The sequence below is a fragment of the Pundamilia nyererei genome, unplaced genomic scaffold, assembly GCF_000239375.1.
Source record: "Pundamilia nyererei isolate P.nyererei 1_Seehausen unplaced genomic scaffold, PunNye1.0 scaffold00145, whole genome shotgun sequence".
Classification (NCBI taxonomy): Eukaryota; Metazoa; Chordata; class Actinopteri; order Cichliformes; family Cichlidae; genus Pundamilia; species Pundamilia nyererei.
The window spans coordinates 1104864-1128755 of record NW_005187546.1 but is presented as its reverse complement, the minus strand read 5'-3'; the positions used below and the strand labels follow the sequence as shown (position 1 = coordinate 1128755).

Genomic DNA, 23892 nt, shown 5'->3' with positions numbered 1-23892 from the left:
GTGTACAACTAAATTTTCCTTTTAATTTAAATTGTGCTCAGGCAGTTGTGCTTTTAGGTGACATGTGGTTGCTGTTCAGTTTCATGTAGAATATCATTTGATCAATGTCTTTTTCCCCCCACTTGAATTAGCATCCCACTTGATCCTTGACCCTGGCATTCTTGAAAGACTTACTTGAGCCGACGTAAAGGTAAGTCCTGATGGTGTTGTACACGTCTCCCCTCACAAAGTCAGCAGTAGTGTAGTTGTATACCCCAAGGACTGAGACACTGAAACACAACAAATTTAAATCAGAACACAAAACAAAAAAACATATAAAGCAGGATTTAGTGCTGTAGTAAAACACACAGTTTTTGGAAGGCCAGGCAGGAGGTGCTGTTTATGACACTGGGACTGATCAGGCTCTTTGTGAGGAAGGGCAAGTAGTTCTTGAGGCGTTGGTCAAACCAAGCATCCACCTCCAACGTTTGGGTGCTGCTGAGGGCCATGGGCCAGACGCAGGGCAGGATGGAGCGCCTCACCGCTTCCGGCAGAGACTCCTGGAGGCAATGCACAGATTAATGTGTTTAATCATTGCATTGTGTTTGCATTTCTGTGTGTGCTTGTGCCTTGGGCTACGTACAGTTTCTAGAAACTGTGGTGTCTGGCTGTAGCTGTTGAAGAGCATGCAGAGCTGTGCGTTGTTGTCGACAACATTAGGACGTCGTAGGTAATCCCCAAGCTCCGATGGAGGGATGGAATTTATGATCTAGAAGATTAGAAGACATAAATTAAGACATTCCCCTCTTGCTTTATCATATTTACTCCTGATATCTTTCAAGTCAACACACCAGACTCATTCTGTCAGGAGGCATGAGCGACAGGAAGGCGGTGAGGTTGGGAAACTGGAAACCCATGAAAGATTGCTCCAGGAAACCATAGAAACTGGTGTTGTAGCTGTCACTGTAGCAGCGGAGAGGTGTTGGACCTAGAGGAAAAGGTGGAGACACAAACTAGGTTATAATATTGGAACTTTGCCTCATGCTTTGTTAAGCCATCTGGAATAAAATAAATAAATACAGTTTTACTTGTTGTTGTATTCACATAAAATGTGACAAACATACATGTTTAATGAAAAAATAACAAGAGCGAGCATAGGAGAAAACTCAATGTCTGACTCCTCTCTCACTTTCACAAGGCTGGCAGCCATTATGTTAAGAAATGTGAATGGGCTACTCGCTTACAGGAATGTTACAGCCCAATTTCATAAAGCATCCAACAAAAAAAATTAAAGCTGAGTTTACTGGTTTCCTGGGTTAGCTTTACCTCCGAGGGTCTGGAGGATTTGATCATAGATTTTCTGCTGTGTGTCTGTGCTGAGCGTTGAGATAGTCATGTTCAGGTTCAGTACACTGAAACAAAAAAATGCAAAGGTTTATTTCCAGTCAGATTGCTTAAATACTTCCATATATGGTGCTTGAAGCTTTGTGCTCACCCCAGCTGCTCAATGCTGCAGCTCCGTCCCGCCAGTATTCCGAAGTAAGGTGCAACTTGTCCTGGTGAAAGTTGTACCAGCAGGGGTGGCAGCCGGGAGGTAAGCCACACCTCTACGTCCGCATCACTCATCGAAGGAAGGGAGAGGTTTGCACGATCAAACACAACTTGCAACATGGCTGACCTCACGACTGAAGGCAATGCGTCTTCAGGAGCCTGTAGAAAAAACCAAAAGTAATAATCATGTTTTTTAGATGTAACAGGTGTAACAGGACCTTCTTCAACTTCTGTGTGAGAAGACTAACCAGAAAAATGTTAGAGTTTACCATCATTGCAAACATAAACACAAAACGTATGAATGTTTTACATGTGATGAACAGATAAACTCAGCTTGACTTGACCTCTAGTATCAACAAAACACACCAGGTGACTTTATAACATGATGTATGCTCACCAGGTGAACAGATGAGAAATCATCAAAGAAGTCAGCCAGAGACTGGTCAGGCACATATTTCATCACCATGTTGACTTGCTCAGAAGTTGTGAGCTGTCCAGGTGTTGTGGACACCTCGGCTAGCTGTCTGACCGTGAGCTGTGACAAGGCTTCCATCTGCATATGAAAACACACATGTTGTCAGTGACAGTTGTGGTTATCACAGAGGGAAACCCCACCCCACAAGAAAACAGATGTAAAGACAGAGAATGCAGTGCATCATAACGCACCGCTGAGAAGTTGGAGTAGATCGTCTGAATGTCCTGGAACGTCGCAAGATAGGCAAAACCTCCCATGTTCACCTGCAGCCATTGTGCACTGGTGGCAATGCCTGAGCTGCAGGCGGGGTCTGAACCACAAACACACACAGAGGAAATTCAGCTTTATTGTGCTGAAGGAAAAGCATCTATCATACATTGTTATGTCACTTTGCAATACACGTGACCACCCTGGATTACTGTATTCCTGAATCCCACCAATTCTATCAACATGTGTGAATGTTGGATTAATTCAGATGTGACGTGAACAATACATAGACTGTAACTGTTAATAGGCTGCCATTGATTGTTACTGGGCTGTAATACAGCAGTGTACCTGTGCTGTTGTTCCTGGTCAGGTAAACCTTAATGAAGTGCGTGTAGACAGACATCTGCCTGGCAAACGTCAATTGTGGCCGGAGTTGACTCAAAATCTGCAGACTGAGTTGAAATTGGGATTAGATTAATTAAAAAATGGCAGGCTTTTGGTATACCAAGAAAGGCAGTCACATTTGATGTAATTTGTATGGTCTAATTTCTTACATGGCCTGGTAGGAGCTGCAGGTCAGGTTCTTTGTGGAGATACATGAAAGGAAGTCAGGTGAAACAGCTGGCAGAAATGGGAGAAGGCGGCGACCAAACCACGTCTGGATGAAGGTTAGATTATTGAGGGTGGCTGTGTTGACAGTATCTATTCGGAGTTCTTGTATGGTGTCCAGAATCACGGACACTGCTGGGTTGTTGGCGTCCAGAGTCTATAACAAAGATCAAAATGTGATGTAACTACTGACTTTTCTTATCTTTCAACAACAGACGGTTTGCAGAAGGTTCTTCTCGTCTTACAAAATATTGTGTAATGCTTTCATACCGTGTTGACGAGCAGATCCAGAGCCTGGTCCAGGACCTGAGAGGTTTCGGAGAGGACAAGTTTCCAGACAGATTTGGACCCACTCGAGCTGGAGGAGCGGTTGCACTTCAGTATCATTGCCAGCTGTTCTGCTGTTATTGTTGACAGCTGCGTGACGACAGAGAGCAGTTTAGACTCTACAGTGAAAGTGAAAACGAGCTGAATCACAGACGGCTGTTGACTTATGTGACGCTTTTTTTTTTTTTGCTTGGTCAGGCCTCCTCCGGGGCAAAGGGGGCCCTCGGGCCTATGGCCTCTGGGCCTGCGGCTCGGTTCACTCACACTCAAACCTTTTGAATACAAGCACGCTGATCCACACAGGTGTCCGCGCGGGTGTCCACTGTTCATAGACATAGACTACACCTTTATTGGCTGCTACTTCCAAGCACATTTTGCGCTGTCGGTCCTGCTTGCTACACAACAACATTCAATATTTAGTATTTACTGCTGTTTACACTTAGCTAGATTAACGTGACGGTGTTGTGTTTAGTATGTTGCTCTGGTTTTTTGCTTGTTTTCTCTTCTTTTTCTCTCAACAGGTGATCCAGGAGATTTTTTCTCTCTTCTCTCTCTTTTTAAGTGCCCTTCCTCACTGTCCCTCTTCCCTTCTGATTTTCTTTTCCTTCATCTTTCTTTCTCCCTTTTCTATCCCTCAGTCATGTCTGTCTCGTCTGTAACAACTGAAAATAAAATAAAATAAATGATAACAACAAAGGTCGATCAAATGGACCAATACGGCAAGGCCGTGATGATCCATTTGGCAAAGTAAATCTGTTGGGTATCCTTGTTGGTCTTCAGACAACAATTCTGACGGCTAAAGAACCAAATGGGACAGGCAAATAAATAAATAAATAAATCAATTTAAAAAGATTATGTGACGCTCTTACCGAGGCACAAGCCAGTTGCTCAACGGCCAAGTCACAGAGGTTTCCACTCGTCTGTGCACTGGTGAGTTGGAGCTGAACTGCTGTTCTGTGGTTTCAAAATAAAACATGTGATTGGTACTTTGTTGACATCTGGGACAACGTTGCATAAAAAGTAAACTCTCCAACAGGTTCATGTAAATCCTACCTGTTCAAACCGATACAGATTTCCGTTTCTGTACCAACAAAAGGAGAAAAAAAAGTTATAAATTGACAATAAAAAAAATTGCATTTTTATGCATAAAGAAGTGGAGAACTTACCATTTGCCGTGCTGACATTACACTTGTAAGAGAAACAAACACAGAGCACATTACAAATCTACTATATTAAGACTAATGTAAGACAAAACAAATAATCTAAAACATACAATTACCTCTCCAATGATGCAGTCTGAAATAAAAACACAGGAAATGCAAATCAGTTTAATGTATTTAAAAAAAAAATCAGTTCAGTAATAAGCTACAGTTAGACTGGATGTTATTCCTGACGCTTGCTAATTATTGACAATTTACATTTAGCGTGTCCATAGAGCAGGTGGTGTGTGGAATAAGATGAAGCAGTGAAGAGACAAAGCTGGATATAAGACTTTGAGAATTAGTGTTCTAAATCTTTATGTTGATGTAACACTCACCAGGTGGTAGTTGGTGGGATAGAGCCTCTTTAGTCTGTGTGATAGTTGCAACAATGCCAAGAGAAACCACAGGTATGGCCAAGTCGAGTCTGGTAAACCTGTAACATGTAAACACACAGATTTTAATCATAGTGCCAGATTATATAAAATAGTTTAACCACTTCAAAAGTGCCAAGTATAAGTGGATGTGAAACTCACAGCGTTTTGTATGAAGAGCAAGTGAAGTTTTCCTTGGAGGAGAAAGAAAGCAAACATCATTCATTACTTTAACAAGCACAGGAAAGTAAAAATGAAGACTTAACAGGAAGGCAGTTGCTCTTTTTACCGGGTGAATGAACACGGTGAGGTTGGTCAGGAACTCTGTGAATTTATTCTTTTCAGCAGACACGGTCAGGTAGTCAAAGAGCGCGTTGATGATGACAGCTTTGTCCGGCAGATTTGGAAGCGACAGCGACAGCAGCTCTGCGCTCTGTTGTGCAGTCAGGAGTGTCAAGACTTCAATCTAAAAGGAAATACGGAACAAGTGAGAGTTATTTCTATTAGTTCCCAGCTTTGTTTGTTTGTATTTTTTGAAATCGCGTCAATTAACCGAAGTCCCATCTCACAGGGTTGAATTGTGGGTTGAGATGGATCAGCTCAGTGAGCGACAGAAGTGCTGAAAATGGACCGAAATTCTGCTGTATCCACACTGCAGTGCTGTTGGAGGTAGACACACAGCTGGAATCTAGAAGAAGTTTTGAAAAAGTAGAAATAACTGTAAATGATTGATTTTTAATTGTATTTATTTAGTTGTTAAATTAAAATACGAAGCATGCGCGTACCTGAGCGTGGCTGCGTCAGGAACTGCAGTATGAAATCCTGCAAGACCAACTGCTGCTGGTTTGAGGTCATCTGGTTAAACTGGCTGATAAACGTCTGCAGTCTGAAAATGAAATCACGGCAAAAAGAAAAAAGAAAAAAAAAGAGAACTAACTAACCAATAACATTTTGTAATTGAAAAACAAATTTATATTTGTACTGCATGGATATAACAGAGAACCCTTTGGATTTTTGACTAAACCAACCGTTGTTGTATTGTTGTATTTCGACTCTTGATTTAGTCTCATCTGCGTGCCTTCTACACTTCCTGTCCTACTTGTCTTTTTGTTCTTGATGTTACTGCGAAGGTTGGTTTACTTTCATGCCATGTGCCAGCTTTACTGACTTGTTTGTGATTTTCCAGACTGTTTTCATCTGATAATGAATCGTTATTATCGCTTCCTTACATTTACGACTGATTTTTTTTAATGTAATTACTCATCTTAAATATGAAAAATAGCAAACTAACAGCTAACTGAGATTTCATTGTAAGTAAAACTGTGAACTTTTGCAGATTAATTCTCTCTGCCATGCCCTATGATTTGCCATGCCCTTTGCGTCTTTCTTTAACAACTCCACACTCCATTCGCTGACAGTTTTTTTTTATTAATGGATATGACACGAAATATTCTAGACCTGAATGAAGTTCAGATCAAATTTAGAAATATTAATTGCAGAAATCCTCTGAACTGTGAACCATACTGGATGCATGCTGTTGGGCTTGTGCAGCAGCAATTCTGACAAATACTCACATTTCCTGGTATGACTGACAGGTCAGGTTTGTGCTGCTGAGACAGCGCAGAAACATCCCTGATGCGTAAGGCAAGAAGCTCCTCAGGCGGCCTGAGAACCACAACCTGATAACTTCGCTGTTCTGCAGCTGCTCATCTGTCAGCAGCGACACTCTGATCTCTCCAATCACATCCAAAACCTGTGGCGCTGATGGAATCACGGGCATCGGCTAAACAAGAGATAATTGAGTTATTTTAAAGGTGGATTAACTTTTCCCCAGGTCACAATTCTTGCAACTTAGTGTTTGAATGATTCATTTCATGAATCCTTATTTGTTTGTTAAAGCTTATTAAAGTCATTAACCATGTTAGCCAGGATGTCCAGGGCTGGGTTTAAAACATTGGAGACTTTAGTGAGCAGGATTTTCCACAGAGTTTTGGAGTGGGCGCTGTTCCCAGAAAGATTACACATCAGAAGAGATGCCAGTTGATTGGCTGTGAAGTTGTCCAGCTGGATGTGTGAAAGAGACAGAGGACGTGTAGTTATTCTCTGCAATAAACAGTAATGAGTCCTCACCGGCTCTGTTAAAGTAAATTATTACCTGTGCACAGGCATATTCCTCCAAGGGGACGTTGCAGGGAACTTGATTAAAGGTGTCCAAGTAAGACAGCAGATCAGAGCTTTGGGTCACACAAGACAGGAAATACACGTCAGAATAGAAAACAACTGCAGTAGCATTGCTTACTATGTAAATCCTGTTAAAAGGGTTACCTGTTGACTCCTGCACAGCTCTGCGTTTCTGTCAAAAAACAGAAAATTATTTCTTTTCAGAAATCATACAAACAGAATGCATTAGTGTTTACGCTGGCAACAGTCAAAAAAAGTCTTACCATTGAGCGGGATTACCGGGCACTGTAAAAGACGGGATTAACAAATTAAAACAATGATTGAAATATTATTCAAACCGTTGTGACAACCACAGCTTAAAAGCATTCAAATTAAGATGTGATATGAGCAGAAAAGACAACAGTTGTTGGGATTTGTTGGGATTTAAACTAAATTGTATAGAAGAAAAAATCTCACCCTGAGGTTCGCCGGCACGCACTCTGTCCAAATCAGAAAATAAAAAATATTCAGTCAGCAAAAGCACAGGTTTAGGTCTACTTACATGGACTAGCTTAAGCCATTACATTGTGCACTCAGTCGTTTTTTGTCTTTGTGTTTGTGAGGCAGTGAAACGTACCGACAGGTGCAATGTTTATCAGGGCTTCTATAGTGGCCCAGGTGACTGGTTCCATTTCTGGAGGCAGAGATGGTATGGCTGCATAGAGCTGTGTAAAGCTGGAATACAAAAGAACACAAAACAAAACACATACGTAAATAAAGAGTATAGAGAGAGCTACCCAATCAGACCTTCAGACCTTGTTTTTGTGATGTCCACTATTGAAAGCTGAAATTAAATCTGCATTAAAAATGACTACCTGTCATGTAATTAATTTTCTACATTATCCTGTATTAATCCAGTTAATAAGCTATATTAATGCCACAATGTATATTGTAATCCCATTTCTTTCTCTTTCTGTTTTTATTTCTGAATTAATAATAGCAATAGCAGTGGTTCAGTTTTAGCCATTAATGCATTGCTATGAAGCCTTAGCTTGAACATGGTTGCAGGTATAGTCTGCAGTGAGAGAGTTCTCCTGATTCACTGAACAAAACAGCTTGGAAAGAATTGTGAGGCTCATTTAGTCAGAAAACCGGTTAAAGTTACTCACATTTGTTTGTAGATGTCGCAGGAAGGATTGATCTGAAAAATTGCATATTTTATGATTAATATTTGAGAAAGGCTAAAGCATGCTCAACACCTATCACAGCAAAATCTCCAGTGTTAAATTATCACTGGAGAGTGTCTATATGGGTCCACTCCTCTGGGTGTTAAATACAACACTGTTGAGTGTTAAATTAACACTTTTGACAGTGTTATATGTTTAAAGGTAACCTAGTCAGTTTTGAAGATTAACAATGACTAACACCGAGCAGTGCTGATGTTCTAACACTGGAAAATAACTCAAAATGTTAGAAATATTCCAGTGCACTCTCTAGTGTTAATTTAACACAGGAGATTTTGCTGTGTACACATCTCAGCCAAAGCTGTTACCTCTCCAGCGAGCCTGACCAAAGCGCTGAGGACCTCTGGGTACTTCCTGGCTGCAGGTGACTCCGTCAGGAAGTTAAACACTTGGCTGATGACAACGTCTTTCTCTGGTGGAGTTGGGAGAGTCAACAGCAGCAACTCTACCGTCTGATTTGGAGTCAGGAGGTCAAGAGCCTCCAGCTGAGCGGGTTACAAAGCAGAAGAGGAGAGCACAATTACTGTATAGTAAAATTACTGCTTCTGTTAAGTCTGAGCACATCTGTGTTTTGCAAACTTACTCCAGAGAAATAAGGGTTGAGTGTGTAGAAGTCGAAGATAGAGGCAAAGCTCGAGAAGAAACCAAAGTTGAGTTGCAGCCATTCTGCGCTGTTATTAACTGCAGAGACACACTGGGGGTCTGAAGCATTTGTACAAACATTAACATAAATGCCAAAGGAACTGGTTTTGTAGTATCTGTGTGTTAATCTGTGTTGTCTGTGTCCTCTTCTTACCCGAGGTGTTGTGATTTAGCAGGAAGGGGTAGATGAAGTACTCGTAGATGTTGCTGCTGTACATCGGATCAGCATCCAAAAAGTTCATGCGTTCACTGAGCGCCGCCACACTGCACACAGCAGGGCAAAGTCAAAGTGAGAACGACTGCACCAAACCACGTTCTCGTTAAATGAAAGAGAAATGAAGACGGTTGACTCACAGGGTTTGGTAAACGGGGCAAGAAAAGTTCTTGGTGCTGAGGCAGGAGAGGAGCTCTGGCTGTACGTCGGGCAGGAGGGGCAGCAGCTTGACCTTGAACCAGAGCTGGATGAAAGCTGGGTCCGTCAGGTGCTCCTGGGTCAGAGTTGCTGAGTTTGACTCGCTGAAGATCTGCTTAAACTCGGATTCCAACTGCGTGAAGTTCTACAGAGGATGAAGAACGAGGAAGCATTGATTTGCTGAAGCTGCAATGTGTGTAGTGAAAACACAAGCCTATGAAAGCAATGTTGTGAAGCTATAAGTCACCGTGGAGCTGTTGGACAGTACTCACTGCTGTGGAGAGCTCCTTGATCAGCAAGTTCAGACGTTGAGTCAGCTCTAGAACCAGCTTCAAGACGACGGCTTCTGTCATGGTCAGGTTGTTACGAGCAGCGCAGTGCAAGACATGAGCCACGTTTGCCACCGCGTCGGTCAGCTGACGGCACGGAAAGAAAAATCATCGGCACAGAAGTTAGAAAAACTTTTGACATTCAATTTTTTTTTATATGTCAGGAATTTAAGTGAAGAATTCAAAACATTCGAGTGTCAATAATCAAAGGTAAATAAAACCTCACCCCGCAAGGGCTCTTATCGAGGGTGATGCTACAGACATCCTGGATTTCAATCACCGTCATGTTGTCCATACTGTTGTCCAGACGGCTGCACAAAAGTAAAGAACACGCTTGAACACAAAAGACATAGTGATGCATCATCTTACAGCACAGCAACGTTCACACTGGAGTTGCTGGCATGCTGGCAAACAGACACATTTTAAAAGGTGTTCTAGCACATGTGAAATTGACAAAAGTCCCTCAAAGAGTGACAAGTACGAAAGTTCTACAAGGAACGGAAAACTGCAAATTGTAACATTGACTTAGTGAATTTCTTCTGACCTTGAGTGACTATGAGATGCTCTTATGTATATTTCTCCTCACATTTTGAAACCAGATAATTACTTAATTAGAAAAATAATCATTCCTAAATGGTGCTAAAGCCTCTGACTGCTAATTACTGTGGTATTTATTTAAAGATTTGTTTTAGTTGCAGACTGGCTTTCTAATACCACTCTTAGCTTAATTTCAGTCTGCACTAATACGTAAGAAGAAATTGAGCTTTTAAAAGCACAGCAAAGAGAATGGGGTCACTATACAGCATAGCATACCATAAACACAAGCTAAAACAGGCTTAACAGAGCGTTGCTGGATAGAGCTTTAGAGCCGCTGATGTGTCTACATCACTGATGCATTATTGATAGTTTTCCTATTTTCAATGGAAACCATTAATGTAAATGAGGAATTCCGACTTACAACACTTCGTGGAAAGCGAGCGTGATGTTTTCATGCATCAGGAGTTCTTCATCGGGCAAAAACCTCCGTAACAGCGGCTTCACAACGTAATGATACCAGTCTACTACATTTGTCACATCAAACTTAGGTCCCTCTGGGACCTCAGGTGCGCTTGGCTGGTATTTGCCAGCCAGCTCAGAAAGAGTCCAGTTGAGCAGGAACTGGGTCAAAGTGGTGCTTCTTATATTTGACGGATTTCTCTGGAAAAAACAGGTCAGGGGTCATTTTTTCTAACTGGCTGTAGAGCTGTTTAGACAGCTTAGAGAGTGGCAACACATGAGTGTGCGCGCGTGTTTGTGTACCTCACGTGTGAAGGACACAAAATTATGAACAAAGCTCCCGATGGGTTTGAAGGCTGACATGAATCCATTTACGACCTGGATGTGCAATGAAGCAGAGGCTGTTAAATTTTACTGAATTAAATTTTTTATGAATATTTTTTCTAGAGATGAAAACATCTTCAATTATTTTTGCAGGTGGATGCGCACTCTGTTACTGTACCTGTTGGAGGCCTGGCTGATGTGACAGCTGTACTGGATAGGAGGGTGGGTACCCAGGGGTTGTCCAGTTGGGGCCCCATCCAGGGCCAGCAGTGGGTGATGGGCCAGATTCCCCTGTTAGCAGACTGTGGAAGACCAAGGCTAATGTGCCATTGTCTAAACTGGCAACATAAGGGCTCATGAGCAGCTCGGCCTTTTGTGCTGGAGACAACAAGTTAAGAACCTCCAGCTGTGAATGAAGAAAAAAAAGGAGTAAGAGAAGAAGAACAGGAAGAAGTGTGGAGCAGCGATATTTGTTGTGGTGGAGTTCTCTAGTGTCCAGATTGCCATAAAAACAGCTGTATAAAATTCATAAAATCTTAATTAAGGCTCAGTTTAACTCACTCCATTGAAGACCACATTGAGCTCTGAAAAGTCCTTTAAGCGGGCCATGACACTGAAGGCACCAAAGTTCTTCATCAGCCACTCCGCACTGCCCTCATCTGGCCTCACACAGCCTGCACACAGATCACACATTGACCGACTGTGTACATACTAGCAGTTAGCTCCAACATTTGAACAAACTGAAGCTTTAATTGTGACTTAATGAATTTCAGTCTGTCTGCAGACAAATGCAGATTGTCAAAGATTAAAAACTGCAAACATATTTTAGTAAAACATAGCACTTGATTGGTTCTGATGCTTTATTGTCTAACATGAGAACTTTGCTTCTTCTTTTAAATTTGATTTTATCCATTTTAAAAACCCAAATAACTTAATTAAGAACAAAACACATTATTAGCCCTAGCTGCACTTTGACCCTGTCCTGTGTTGTTTAACTTCTGGACAATGATTTTCCTCTTTATCACAGAAGAATGCAATCCCCACCCCATTCCCTGCACAGTGTTCCCTGTCGGGGTTTTTGTGTGTGTGACTGCTCCAAATCTAGTAAGTTTGGTGCCTCCTTTTTTTTGTTAAAGCCTTTAAACACTTTAAAAGCTATTTCTATTTGTTTTTTCTGTCTACAAATGTTGTATAATACCTCAAAACCCACCAAATAAAGACCTCAAGAAAGCAACACAAGTTGTTGCAAGAGGCTTATTTGGACGTTATTATGCAAACAGGCTTTTTGCATGAATGACATTTATAACATCGTTGGCACCTTCAGTTAGTGACAGCTGCTAATTTGGTACAGAAACATTCAAAACTTTTGAGAAAACCTATTTATTTGTTGTTTTGAACACATCCACACACCCTTTAGCAAACCTCAGTAAATGATTAGATGCTTAGCTGTGTGCTGTGCTGTCTCCATGCCAGTACAAGCAAGAAGCAACTTTGTTGCTTGTGAAAGAGTTGTTGAGGGTCACATGATAATGAGAGACACTTCTAGAAAAAAGTTGTAGGAAATACCATTGCATGCCTTTGAGTTGTAAATATGTAAATATTAAGATGATGTTAACATGTTTGATCTACAAAGACTGGCACTGTAACTTTCATGTAAAGGGCCACGGTGTGAGTGTTTGAAAGGCGATACAGATACATTTCATGGCACACGGTCATTTCCAAATCTGCTTGCAGTACTTTAACAGCTATTAGATAACACTTTGATAACCTGTGTAAGTACAATTTTGATAACACATGCACAATGCAGCGCTTAGGCCTATAGCAGCAGTTACGATAAATTAAGGTTTAGCTGGAATATGAACGTGAAACAGTTTCTATTTTTGACCTTAACTTGCAAAGAGTGATTAAATGCTAACCTCACAATACCGTGTGACATATTTGTACTGAAAGTAAAGTCTAGTTTATAGGAAGAAAAAGTTATTGGTATTAGACACGTTACCATCAACTGTTGCCGAAGACAGGAACGGGTACATAAAGAATGTGTAGATCCACTTTTGCCTGACTGGATCCATCTCAGAATAGTGTTGACTGAGCTCCTCCACTCTGCGAGGAGACGTGGGATGTTGGATTATTATACTAAAATCTCAAAATTACAGAAATAAAGATGAGGACAGTAAGAGGCCTACACAGTCTGGTAGGTGGAGCAGCTGAAGTTCCTGGTGCTGAGACAGGACAAGAACTGCTTGGTGATGGATTTCAGGAGCGGTTTCATGTTGACCTCCAACCACATCCTGACCAGATCTTGATTTTGTAGAGCGTCTGCAGTCAAGTCTAATTCCAGAGCGCCCTCCACACTCAAAATTGGTCCTCTTGTCATGCTTGATTTCTGTGGCAACAGTGATGGAGAGGCTTTATACTCACATGTTTCACCAATAAGCTACTCAGCATTCATCTGCTTACATGAAACCTACTGTCAACAGGATTTATAAGTTAGTGACCAACAAATAATGTCAGTGTTGTGACAGAATAAAAAAACAAACTTAGTCCATCCCTGACTGGTCATACTGGAATTTGTAACATCTGTTCTTCTGCTGAATGCTTGTCGAAGTCATACCATAAACGTGTACACATCCATTGTGGCTTCAAGAATTCCTTTCAGCTTTCGCATTTCATCTGCGCCCGTGTCTGTCGAAGGCAGGCCCACACACTGTAAGAAGTTCGAGGTGGCGTCTGGGACCTTGAAATTTATGACAAGTGGAAAAATTACTAAGATGGAAACCAAAAACAAAAATAATATTTCAATAACTAAAAAGCAAAAGCAATGAGATTAATTGTGCCTGATTGTCTGATTGTGATTTATTACACTGATTGCCTGGTTGCATGATTAATAATTCCTCTCATATAGTTGTACATATGAATACTTTACTGATCCCGCAAAGGAAATTGCTGTATTATGGCAGCAGCATAAAGAATAACAATAAAAACATCATTGTTTAAAACACCACAGCACCACACTGAAGGCCTTGTTATGTGAAATAACTGTTAAAATAAAAAATAATAAAATAAGACAATAAAAATGATCTGAATTATTATAGCAAGATATATAAAGAGTTTGTTTTTAAATGTGACTATGTCAGAAGTCCTGAAGTTACTGTTGTCATTTAGTTTAAACAACGGGTTCACACCATAGATGACGCAGTTTTTATGGCAAGTGTATCTGATTTAGGTGTGCTGATTCTATGCTGATCGTTGTTATATACATATACACATATACAAATGCAGCACTTAGTTTGTTTCCAGTTGCCCAGGGGAGATTTTGTTCAGATGCATATCTTAGCGAACTTTGGGCTGACACTACAAATTGGAACAATATTATGCTATGCTGTGAGATTTATGCCACTTGAATTCATTTCTAAACTGTCTCCTGTTCTTATAATAAGGTAGGTGTTGTTAATTTAGCTGCTAGCTAGCTAAATTAATCTTTTTACAACATTTGCTTAATGCTCTTAAAACAGGATATGTCACAAAATAAAAGTTATTAAAGTAGAAGTGATTTAATTCCGAAATAAAATGTATTCATAGATAACACAGAAAAATATTTTCAATATTAAAGAAAAATCTTTAATATTGAAAATATTTGTCATGAAACATAATCTTTCATCTTCTTAACGTGATAAAGCATTTCGCCATACTCGCGTCAAATACTGGGAAATCTATTGTTTGACATGTTTACCCACACCAGTGCACTACCCAGTGTTTTCACAGTCACTCTTCAAAAGTATTTAATCAAGCTCAGTGGAAAAAACGATGTGAACAGGTCATGAGCTAATCTTGATCTTTTTGGTATGCGTTTTGGGCAGTTTGACAACTGTAGTCATAACAAGAATCTCATGACGGTACCTGTGATCTCACAACCACGCTAACGAAATAATATCCTAGCCATACTGACTGTTTGCATATATTCAAAGTCAGCTCAACATATGTTGCATGAAAAAATGTTTTAAAAGAATAGAAAGCAATAACAATATGACGTTTGTACTTGTAGCTTTGTGTTGTGTTGTGCTACAGTTACACTAACCTGTGTGCAGGCATCTTTTGTGCATACTCCATTACTGCACGATCCACCAATTACAGAAAAGAAAGATTATACAGGTTATTGCATTTAGAAGAGTGTAAAATTTACAAGTGTAAATATTATGTCTGTTTCTGTGTCCTGATCTTACCTCTGTGCACTGGATCCTGCTGTTGGGATAAGACAGAGTTGCATGTTAGAGCTGAATCCTACCAATGCATTTCCCCAAAACTTGTTTAAGCAGCAGAGTTTGGAAATTATTTAAGTCCTATTTTTAATGCAAAATTAGCCAGGAAATAGCATACCAAATGTTTAAACTCTTTTCTTGTTTTTTAAATTGCTGATTTAAAGGCTGTGTGGGGCTAATTAGTGACATGATTTAGTATAAATGATTTGGTTTGAGTTTTTCAGAAGCATACGATCCACACCTCTCAGTTACAATTTTACACAAAGTCCCAGCTTGTTGTTTAATGAGGTTGTAGAAGGGCATCAAAAACCACCCGGATTTGTATATTTGTAATAGTAAAATGCTTTTTTTTTCTCTCTCGAGTGTATATTATTAAAATGCTGATGCTAAAAAGAAGCTCCTATTCTATTCTAAGAGACTGGTTACAGAGAAGTGTTGAAACTGTCAACAATACTGGCATCATATACGGGAGAAGATGTCACAAAATGACCAAGAAGGTACACGTAGCTTTAAAATTGTGCTGCTGAAATAATATTTGGTCAAAATGTTTCTGGTTTTGTAATAACAATAATAATATTAATAATAATAATTTGGTTTCTGGACACCTTTCTAAAGCCCAAGGCCACCTTACAAAGCATAAAATATAAACAGTAAAAGGATAAAAACATTTTCTGTAAAACCAGTGGTAAGAATTGATTCTAAGAAATAACCTATTGTTATTTATCTGCTTAAGCCCGTTATTGTTGTCTAGAAACTACCTAAACACACCCATGAATCGCACCATTGTTGCACCATTTTGACTCATTTTCATTATTCATGGCTTAAATAAATACTGGTGTCATGAAAAAACAAATATGTATAAATCCACAGCTTAAAATGGTCCTCATCAAAAGCATCAAAAGCAAAGTTGACAGTTACGAGAAGTTCATGAGCCACCTGAACACGAGTGGGTTTTTAAAAAAAAGAAGTATTAATATTATCTTATAAATATTAATACGTTAATTTTAGATTATAGTATTTAAAGTGTATCATGTGTAAGTTTCTTAATCTACTGTCCAAGGCAAAATGGCCATTGGTCTTATGTGAGTGTCAGCAAAGCACATCAGCTGAGTACTTTCCCTCCACACTCTGGCAAGATTTTAATCAACATTAACTGAACCTGAGCTTGTGGGGATGAATGCAGATTTATTGTTCTAGTGCGTATTTACAGCAGCAGAGTAATGTTTGTGGGGCTACAATAGTCATGTTCCTTATGATTCATAGGTCATGGGAATAAAGGGACATGAAAATATCTCAACAACATTTGTAATGATGTGATTTTATTGTCAGTTTAGGAGATTTTTCCCCCAATCATGCCACCGGTCTTTCCTTTTAATGAGCTGCTGATTCTTATACATATATACATTAAACGCACAAAACTTCCTCTTACCAAAGGAGCTCCCCAGTAGGTAAACCAATAGGAACAGGTAGCGAGCTCTCATAATGCAACCAGTCTCATGAGATGTGAGGGCTTTGTGTTGAAAATCACTGGGGAGAGAAGAAGAGAAAGCAGCTGACACAGTCATCCAGGCATTACAGGAACTACAGGCATCACATAACTAACAGGTGGATTAATGATCGGGATGTTAAAATAACTGGCACTCAGTATCAAAGTGCTATATATCACATCTTGGTCAGACATCATCAAATTAGGGGCGAACCGCTTGTGGCTCAAGCCATCTAAAGCTTTAAACATTATATAACCAATCTTTTTAGGCAAACAATGAAAAGTCAGTCTATTACTGACCTTTCACTCGAATGCCTGTGTGTTTAGTGGCTGAAAGGAATCAGGGAGTGGCTGTTAGATGTCTTACATACAGCCACCTAAAGTAACCCATAACAAAGTGACATTAAAGCATGATGGGAGAACTGAAGCATTAGTGGAAAGAATGCTGAAACCCTGCCTCACACGGCTTATAACAATGAAAACAAAGATAACCTTCACATAACCCTGCTCATAAACCACATTGCAAATTGTCATCACTAGTAGAGTGATTCCTTTAACAAACCTTCTAATTTTGACTTTTGTGGCACTTTCCTTCAGAAATGACCTAAAACTTTATCCAATTCTGCTGCTGCTGCTTTTCACAGAACTGTCCGTTTGTTTGAGTACAGTGAAATCACGCAATGCACCGATGACTTCATCGTTACGCTTGGCCGTGGACACCATTGTCACAATGTTAGGCACTTGCTTCTGTTCCTTGAGAAACATATAAAGAAGTACAAACATTCTCGCACGCAATATTGAGAGTCATGCTGGTATCTTGAAATGCTGCTCCTTTACACGTTAGTCACTCAAACCAAACATGGGCCTCCACCTACATGTCAATTCTTTTGTAAGGGGTTTGATATGGTGACCAAAAGCTTTATCAATATACATGTGATTACTTTATAAGGAGCAGCTTTGATCTGCATTTGGGAGGTTTGTTTGTTTCCACAAAGCGGCCACACACTCACGAAACATACAAAACCAACATGACTTATTTAGCTTTTTGAGTTTTTCCTCAACTGTTATTTTTTATTTTACAAGACTTTTGTAAAAAAATTTTTAAAAAGAGGTCAAATTAGATTTTTACTTATGCCACACACAATGACCATTTCTAATCCAGCAACAGTCAAAATGTAATCATTTACTAAAAGAAGAGAAAAACCTATAATGTTATAGATAAATTGTGCAGTTCTTATCATACAAATATTTTACACATCGGCTCCCCCCAAAACTCTCGCCCTGTTTATGCCTCATCATATGTTGCAACACCGAGAACAAATAATTATTTAAGGATAAAATGTTTGCTCAGTATCAGTCCTCCTCCTCCTTGGCCCTTTGTACGCCTGTCAGATGAAAGACCAACACCACTGAGACACTTTGTGAATAATTTGCCATTTTCAAAGACAGAACGTGTTGGAAAACTTTAGTACTTTTAATGCTGGTTACACAGCATAGCCAAATTTGCAAACATTTCAAAATAAACACATGTAATATATATATATAAAAAATGACATTTCAGAGTTGTTGTTTTTCTAATTGTTAGCTTGAGATATATAAAGCAAATAGTACTGCATTGTTACTGGCAGTCATCTGAACTGTCAGTTTGTGGAGAATAAAATAGAGAATAAGAAAACGTGAAAAAATAAAACAAGCCATCCCCGCTAAAGACGCCTTTTATGTTCGAGTAAAAATAAGTAAATATAAGAAGTACTTTATTTGTTATGCTTTACTTATAGACGTGTAATAACTTGTACCATTTGCTGTATGCACTTTGAATTTAATATTTTCCTGCTTCTGTGTTTAAAGATTTTTCAGTGTAGTATATTTTCTTATGAACAAGAGTAAAATAGTTTGATCTCCTTTAGAAAGTCATATTTTTTATTGGTACCACTGTAAAGAGCACAGTGATGCCATTTCTTCGAGGATAACACACCAACCTGAAGACTCTTGGTTTAATAAGGTAGCTGTTATTCCCATGCATGCAATCCGCAAATAGCGCGTTGTCACTGGAGGTAAACCCTCGCAGGGCAAGAAAGACCAAATTATTATGAGCTGAAGGGATTTTCTGCTTTGTCTGCGTCTGTTTGCTACTGAATAACAAGCCTACATGCAGCAGTGATTAAAAACATCTCTTGAATAGAAGTAGATCTATGAGTTAAGTCTATGATAAGCTTTAAAATGAGCAATATGTCCTTTTGATGGAGTTTCAGGGCTGAGTAGGAACTTAAAATGATAAAACAGCAAATCAAATCAAAGCCAGATTTCTTACCAGATCACGTCTGTAGGTAGAGTTGTTCAGATCTTGTAAATCGCCTCTGTTAAACACTGTCTTCTGACACTGGAGGCACCGGCGCACGAGTGAAGGGTGTGTTTCCTTGTGACTGTGACACCGGTGATGATGGCTGAATCCTACCTGTTGCTCAAGAGGGCTGGCCCTTTTTCTTTTTTTGTAGGAGTGTATCATATTGTAATCAGAGCTTTTATATAGATGACGGCAAGGAATCTGCTGCTTTGTCTGTGAATGTGTGTATAAAGTGGAGCAAGAGACATACAGCATAAAGTTATTTCTGAATAGCAGGTTGAACTTCCACTTTGTTTTTTGGATTTCTTGGCAACTTGTTGTAGACACCAAAATAAAGGCTGACTTTTTTCCCAATGATGAAAAAGAGATTTTGTCAGTCTTCAGGCTTTCCTCTGTCATTTAGTAACTTTTGTCGTTCGCTCTGTAAAATCAGCATATCTACAGTAAATGCTGCGTCCAATCATTTTGAAAACAAGTTATTTTGGGTTTTGAGAGGCTTCATTTGCCTGTTATCATAAACACGTACACAGCATGGCATGCACACGCAGATCCAGTTAAACTGGTTTGCTGCTCTGGCTGAAAAGAGAAATTAATACAGGTTTTACCAGAGTGAATCGATTCAGGAAAAATGGTGTCCGACGGGTGCAGTGAGAACATAGGTCAAAGTTATTTCACAATATGAAAAAGGAGAAGAAATCACGGCATGTCTCCATTACCTTTTTGGCTCACTATAATCAAGCCATTTTCACACACGCAACGACGCAACTTTGAACTACTTTTGATGTCACGCACCAGGTTCTTATTACAACGTGATGTCCAGATGTACTAATTTAAGCCGGTGAATTAACGGCGAGTGGTCGCGCTGCTTCTTACTGCCAACACTTTTTACTCACCTGAACTAACATTAGTTCATTATTAAGGACATATGAGAACCTTTAGACAGCCTCACAAATCTGTCCACAGTTCATCTGTGAGTGACACATTCTTGAGCACTTCAAGAAAAACAATACTAACTCACACTCGCTGGTGTATAACAAGTCTTATTGCTCCTCTTAAAGTTGACGGTTTGTTTATGCACATTGTTTGTTTTCAGTGTATCGTGTTACATCTCTCTAGCTACTTATGAAAAGAACATGGCTATTGATATTCATGGCTGTTTGGGAGGCATTGGGCTATTTATTTAATGAATCACAGTCAGATGTTAGGTTTAATTAACACATTGCTTTCAGGTCATGTTCAGCTCTCCTGTAAGTTTCTTTTTTTCTTCCCATTTAACTTTTCCACTTGTCATAAATTCGAAGGTCCCAGATGCTATCTTGAACTTGTTTTTCTTGAACACAACAGACACGTGCATCATTTATGGTATGAATTCAACAAGCTTTCTTCAGAAGACCAGTGAGGGATACAATGAGTTTTTCTGCTCCTTCTTTTTGTTTTGCTGTGTCACAACATGGATATTTTCCATCCCATGATATGCTAACTTACTGCTCTAAACATTAGGTTATATGTAACCATATGAATGCTGATTAGCTTTTTGGTGAAACACATGAATAAAGCCTCTCCTTCACTGCTGCCACAGACATCAAGCATGACTGTTGGGACAGTGTTGAGTGTGGAGGGAATTAGACTTGGCAGCAGTCCCTCTGCAGCAGGGTGTCGAACTCCAGGCCTCGAGGGCTGGTGTCCTGAAGGTTTTACATATCACCCTGGGTCAACACACCTGAATCAAATGATTAGTTCATTACCAGATCTTGGAGAACTTCAAGACATGTTGAGGAGGTAATTTAGTCATTTAAATCAGCTGTATTGGATCAAGGACACATCTAAAACCTGCAGGACACCGGCCCTTGAGGCCTGGAGTTTGAATCAAGATCTGTTCAAGATGTGGATGGAGGTCAACATGAAACCGCTGCTGAAATCCATCACCAAGCACTTCTTGTCCTGTCTCAGCACCAGGAACTTCAGCTGCTCCACCTACCAGACTGTGTATGTCTCTTACTGTCTGCCCAAAGCGGATGTACACATTGTTTATGTACCCGTTCCTGTCTTCGACAAGAGTTGCTGGTAAAGTGTCTAATATAAACAACTGTGACTTACTCTAAACTAGAATTTACTGTCAGTGTGAAACCTGTTATGTTGCACAATCCTCTGAGGTTAACATTGAATCACTTTTTGCTAGTTTTGGTCAAGACTGCGAGCAGTTTCATGTTGTAATTTAACCTAATTTGGTCCTAAATGCTGCTGCAGGTCCAACATCTGCATCTCAAAGTGCATCCATCCATGAATCATGACATTTGGTTGTAAGTACACAGGTTAACCATGAGATGTGGGATTGTACGTCTCTTAGGTGTGACTAAGAGATCTGTTGTTGACCTACATCACCTGAGTGATCCCTCGGCATACGGCCTCATGATTACTCCCCAGCCGTTTCTCATCTGACTTACAGTGGTGTCCCCTGCTATCACTTTGTTTTGTTTGCTGGTTCACTTCCCAGTGTTCCCCGGCTCTCTGTACCCTTTAGTTTTTTGATTCATTTTTCATCTGCCAAGCTTCTTCTGTGGTCTCAAGGACATTTGCAAACATTTGTTTTTACCCCAATGTTTCCATGTTCAAACCCATTATCAGTCTTGATGCTTGTTTTCTTTAAACATCACTTAACTGGTGTTTAGATGCTTTAGAAATTAAGATATTCCTCCTCAGAGAAGCAGAAGCGCTACTAAATAAACCATATTTCAAAATTATTATGATAATGGAATAGGCAACAAACAACAAGGGTCCACAACTCAAGAGAAATATTTATAAATATCACTGTTACGTCACAAAGAGTCACTTCAGGTTAAATGATTTCACTGTGTGCTCAGTGTGGTCACCACGAGCTGGAAGGAGAGCAAATAAAATTGTATTGCGAAAGTTTTGGCTCATGTAACAGTACATGAGTATTTGCTGAATGAATTAACAAAAAGTTTAATTTACTATTATTATTATTATTATATTTCAGTATTTGTATATAACAATACTTATAACAATATAACGAACTGTATATAGGAAATGAGAGAAGGGTTTATTATATCAGCCACCCTTGAAGGTAATAGGATAGGGAGGACATGTGGCATATTTTCTAATTAATATATTGTTGCATGGAGCCTGTAAATATCTCTAAAGTTTTTTGTTGTTGTCTTTTTTAATCTTTTGCAAAGAAAAAAAAGTGTTGGCATATGACAGAGGTGTAAACATAAGGCTCTGGACTGCAACTTAAGAAAATACCAGCAAATAGGAAAATGTTGCAAAAACACACAAAACACAAAGAAAGACAATAATGTGGCAGCTGTGAAGAACTGCCCTCAGGCACGCTTGAAAGAACTGAGCATTTATCTGTGTTGTGGGGAAGAAAAAGATGCAGGTGATGTGTGTTTTAACTGCATGGTTCATTTAAAACTGTATATACATGTTTGGTATTAACCTTTACTGTTAGTTCACTGTCCTATGACTGCTCCCTCACAATATTGTCTCACCCAAATCATGGAACAGTTATGTTTTGTGTAAATGTAAAGACGGGAATCAATTTTACACATTCACATATATTTTCATAATCTTTACAGCTTGTCCTGATAAAGGAATCCCTTACAGCCATTCATATTACACCAGAAGTAAAGATATACAGTAGATTAAATTAAATGACAGAAACGTTCCTGTTTTTTCATTATCTAATATAGATAGATTTTTGTTTTCATTTGTATTTATTTATGTTTATTATTATTTCCTAACAATATATCCACAGTAAAATAAATAAATGTGCAAATAAAGTAGGACATTTTCTGGTGATTAACAAAAACGACGACAATGGCTTACCAGAACCTTTTCTCTGATTTTACATGTTTATTTCATACAATTTAATTGTGCTGACAGAATTATTTTATTTATTTATTTTATTCATTACAATTAGAAAAACTCCTTTGAAATTGGACTTTTTTTCTTATGTTGAGAAAAAAAATATAAGTAAGGCTTCTTCACACTGACAGAAAGGGTATTTTCACTGGTCGGGCCAAGTTAATATTAAAGTACCATGTAAAATGAGTCTGACATCAGTAGAATAAGACAACCAAACAACCTGGATGCACGAGATAAAATAAATATTATCTCAAGTATAAAAGCTACCGGCTCTTATTTCGTGTGGCATCCAAATGAAACGATACTGAATTATACACAGAGTCAGCTGTAGAGGGCAGTACTGCCACCAGGAAACCTAAAGGAAGAAGCGAGCGCTCCTCCGACAGGCGGCGGTAAGCAGGTTTATGTCTGAAGGATTCGTTTCCGGTCGACGAAGAAGAACGTAACCTACGTAATAAACACGGTTTAGCATTTGCACATGTGAGGACAAACTTTGTCTTTTTGCTACTGTTGTTACTGTGTTGCTGTTTTTGTGCTTACTGCGGTTTTAGCAACACTCGTGGCTAACTGTGCCTAACCGCGGCCGGGTCAGCGCGCGAGGGAGAGCGTGAAAAACCCTGGAGGATGCTGCTCGTGTCCTCGTGACCTGTCATCATGTCGCGGTGGTTTAAAACCTGTACGCGGTCTTTTCTGCACAGTTTGGAGGTCCGCAGGGGGTTTCGCTGCCTCACGTCGGACGGAAACAGACGGACGGAGCTCCAGCTGCGTGCAGCAGGCGACAGGTGCTGCTCAACGGTGCAGGGGGAGGTGAGGGTCAGGTTTGCCCCCAGTCCCACAGGTAAGGTCCTTCGGTATCCTGCACGACCTGGCTGTAAACATGTGTCACGGTAAATTTAGTTGAAAGAATTATGGAGAAAAAAAACAAACTGTCAACAGCCCCCAAAATCCTTTTAGATGGATATTTTTATGCTTCAGTTTTGTTCGTCTAACTTGTGGTCTGATTGTGGTCTCATGGCTGTTTTTTTGATACTTTCTTTTTATTGTTTTCTTTAAACATTATACAGGGAGATGGAGTGTAACAACAAAA

General features: G+C 39.6%; 2 protein-coding genes across 2 annotated transcripts in view; one reads left to right on the top strand and one right to left on the bottom strand.

Moving 5' to 3' along the window:
- LOC102199210 (uncharacterized) overlaps positions 1-19002 on the bottom strand; it is a 45912-nt gene extending 26910 nt beyond the window's left edge. The window contains exons 1-45 of the mRNA XM_013913701.1: positions 18885-19002; positions 16517-16614; positions 15052-15070; positions 14907-14940; positions 13443-13565; positions 13015-13214; positions 12828-12931; positions 11390-11502; positions 11007-11234; positions 10808-10882; positions 10467-10705; positions 9735-9819; positions 9452-9595; positions 9122-9324; positions 8922-9031; positions 8709-8827; positions 8434-8610; positions 8051-8082; positions 7519-7616; positions 7359-7381; positions 7166-7187; positions 7047-7074; positions 6877-6955; positions 6639-6785; positions 6296-6504; positions 5507-5607; positions 5291-5409; positions 5011-5187; positions 4884-4915; positions 4686-4783; positions 4428-4444; positions 4315-4336; positions 4202-4229; positions 4018-4102; positions 3092-3238; positions 2767-2978; positions 2561-2664; positions 2197-2315; positions 1928-2083; positions 1475-1689; positions 1306-1391; positions 831-967; positions 623-748; positions 349-539; positions 175-269 (exon numbers count right to left, since the gene is read on the bottom strand). Of these exons, the coding sequence (XP_013769155.1) occupies positions 175-269; positions 349-539; positions 623-748; positions 831-967; positions 1306-1391; positions 1475-1689; positions 1928-2083; positions 2197-2315; positions 2561-2664; positions 2767-2978; positions 3092-3238; positions 4018-4102; positions 4202-4229; positions 4315-4336; positions 4428-4444; positions 4686-4783; positions 4884-4915; positions 5011-5187; positions 5291-5409; positions 5507-5607; positions 6296-6504; positions 6639-6785; positions 6877-6955; positions 7047-7074; positions 7166-7187; positions 7359-7381; positions 7519-7616; positions 8051-8082; positions 8434-8610; positions 8709-8827; positions 8922-9031; positions 9122-9324; positions 9452-9595; positions 9735-9819; positions 10467-10705; positions 10808-10882; positions 11007-11234; positions 11390-11502; positions 12828-12931; positions 13015-13214; positions 13443-13565; positions 14907-14940; positions 15052-15070; positions 16517-16568 (4930 nt within the window). The 5' untranslated portion in view covers positions 16569-16614; positions 18885-19002. The remainder of the gene's footprint in view (positions 1-174; positions 270-348; positions 540-622; positions 749-830; positions 968-1305; positions 1392-1474; positions 1690-1927; positions 2084-2196; positions 2316-2560; positions 2665-2766; positions 2979-3091; positions 3239-4017; positions 4103-4201; positions 4230-4314; positions 4337-4427; positions 4445-4685; positions 4784-4883; positions 4916-5010; positions 5188-5290; positions 5410-5506; positions 5608-6295; positions 6505-6638; positions 6786-6876; positions 6956-7046; positions 7075-7165; positions 7188-7358; positions 7382-7518; positions 7617-8050; positions 8083-8433; positions 8611-8708; positions 8828-8921; positions 9032-9121; positions 9325-9451; positions 9596-9734; positions 9820-10466; positions 10706-10807; positions 10883-11006; positions 11235-11389; positions 11503-12827; positions 12932-13014; positions 13215-13442; positions 13566-14906; positions 14941-15051; positions 15071-16516; positions 16615-18884) is intronic.
- Positions 19003-23178: 4176 nt separating this feature from the next.
- Positions 23179-23892, top strand: part of ears2 (glutamyl-tRNA synthetase 2, mitochondrial) — a 10086-nt gene continuing 9372 nt past the window's right edge. The window contains exons 1-2 of the mRNA XM_005744564.1: positions 23179-23256; positions 23357-23643. Coding sequence (XP_005744621.1) covers positions 23460-23643 — 184 coding nt within the window. The 5' untranslated portion in view covers positions 23179-23256; positions 23357-23459. The remainder of the gene's footprint in view (positions 23257-23356; positions 23644-23892) is intronic.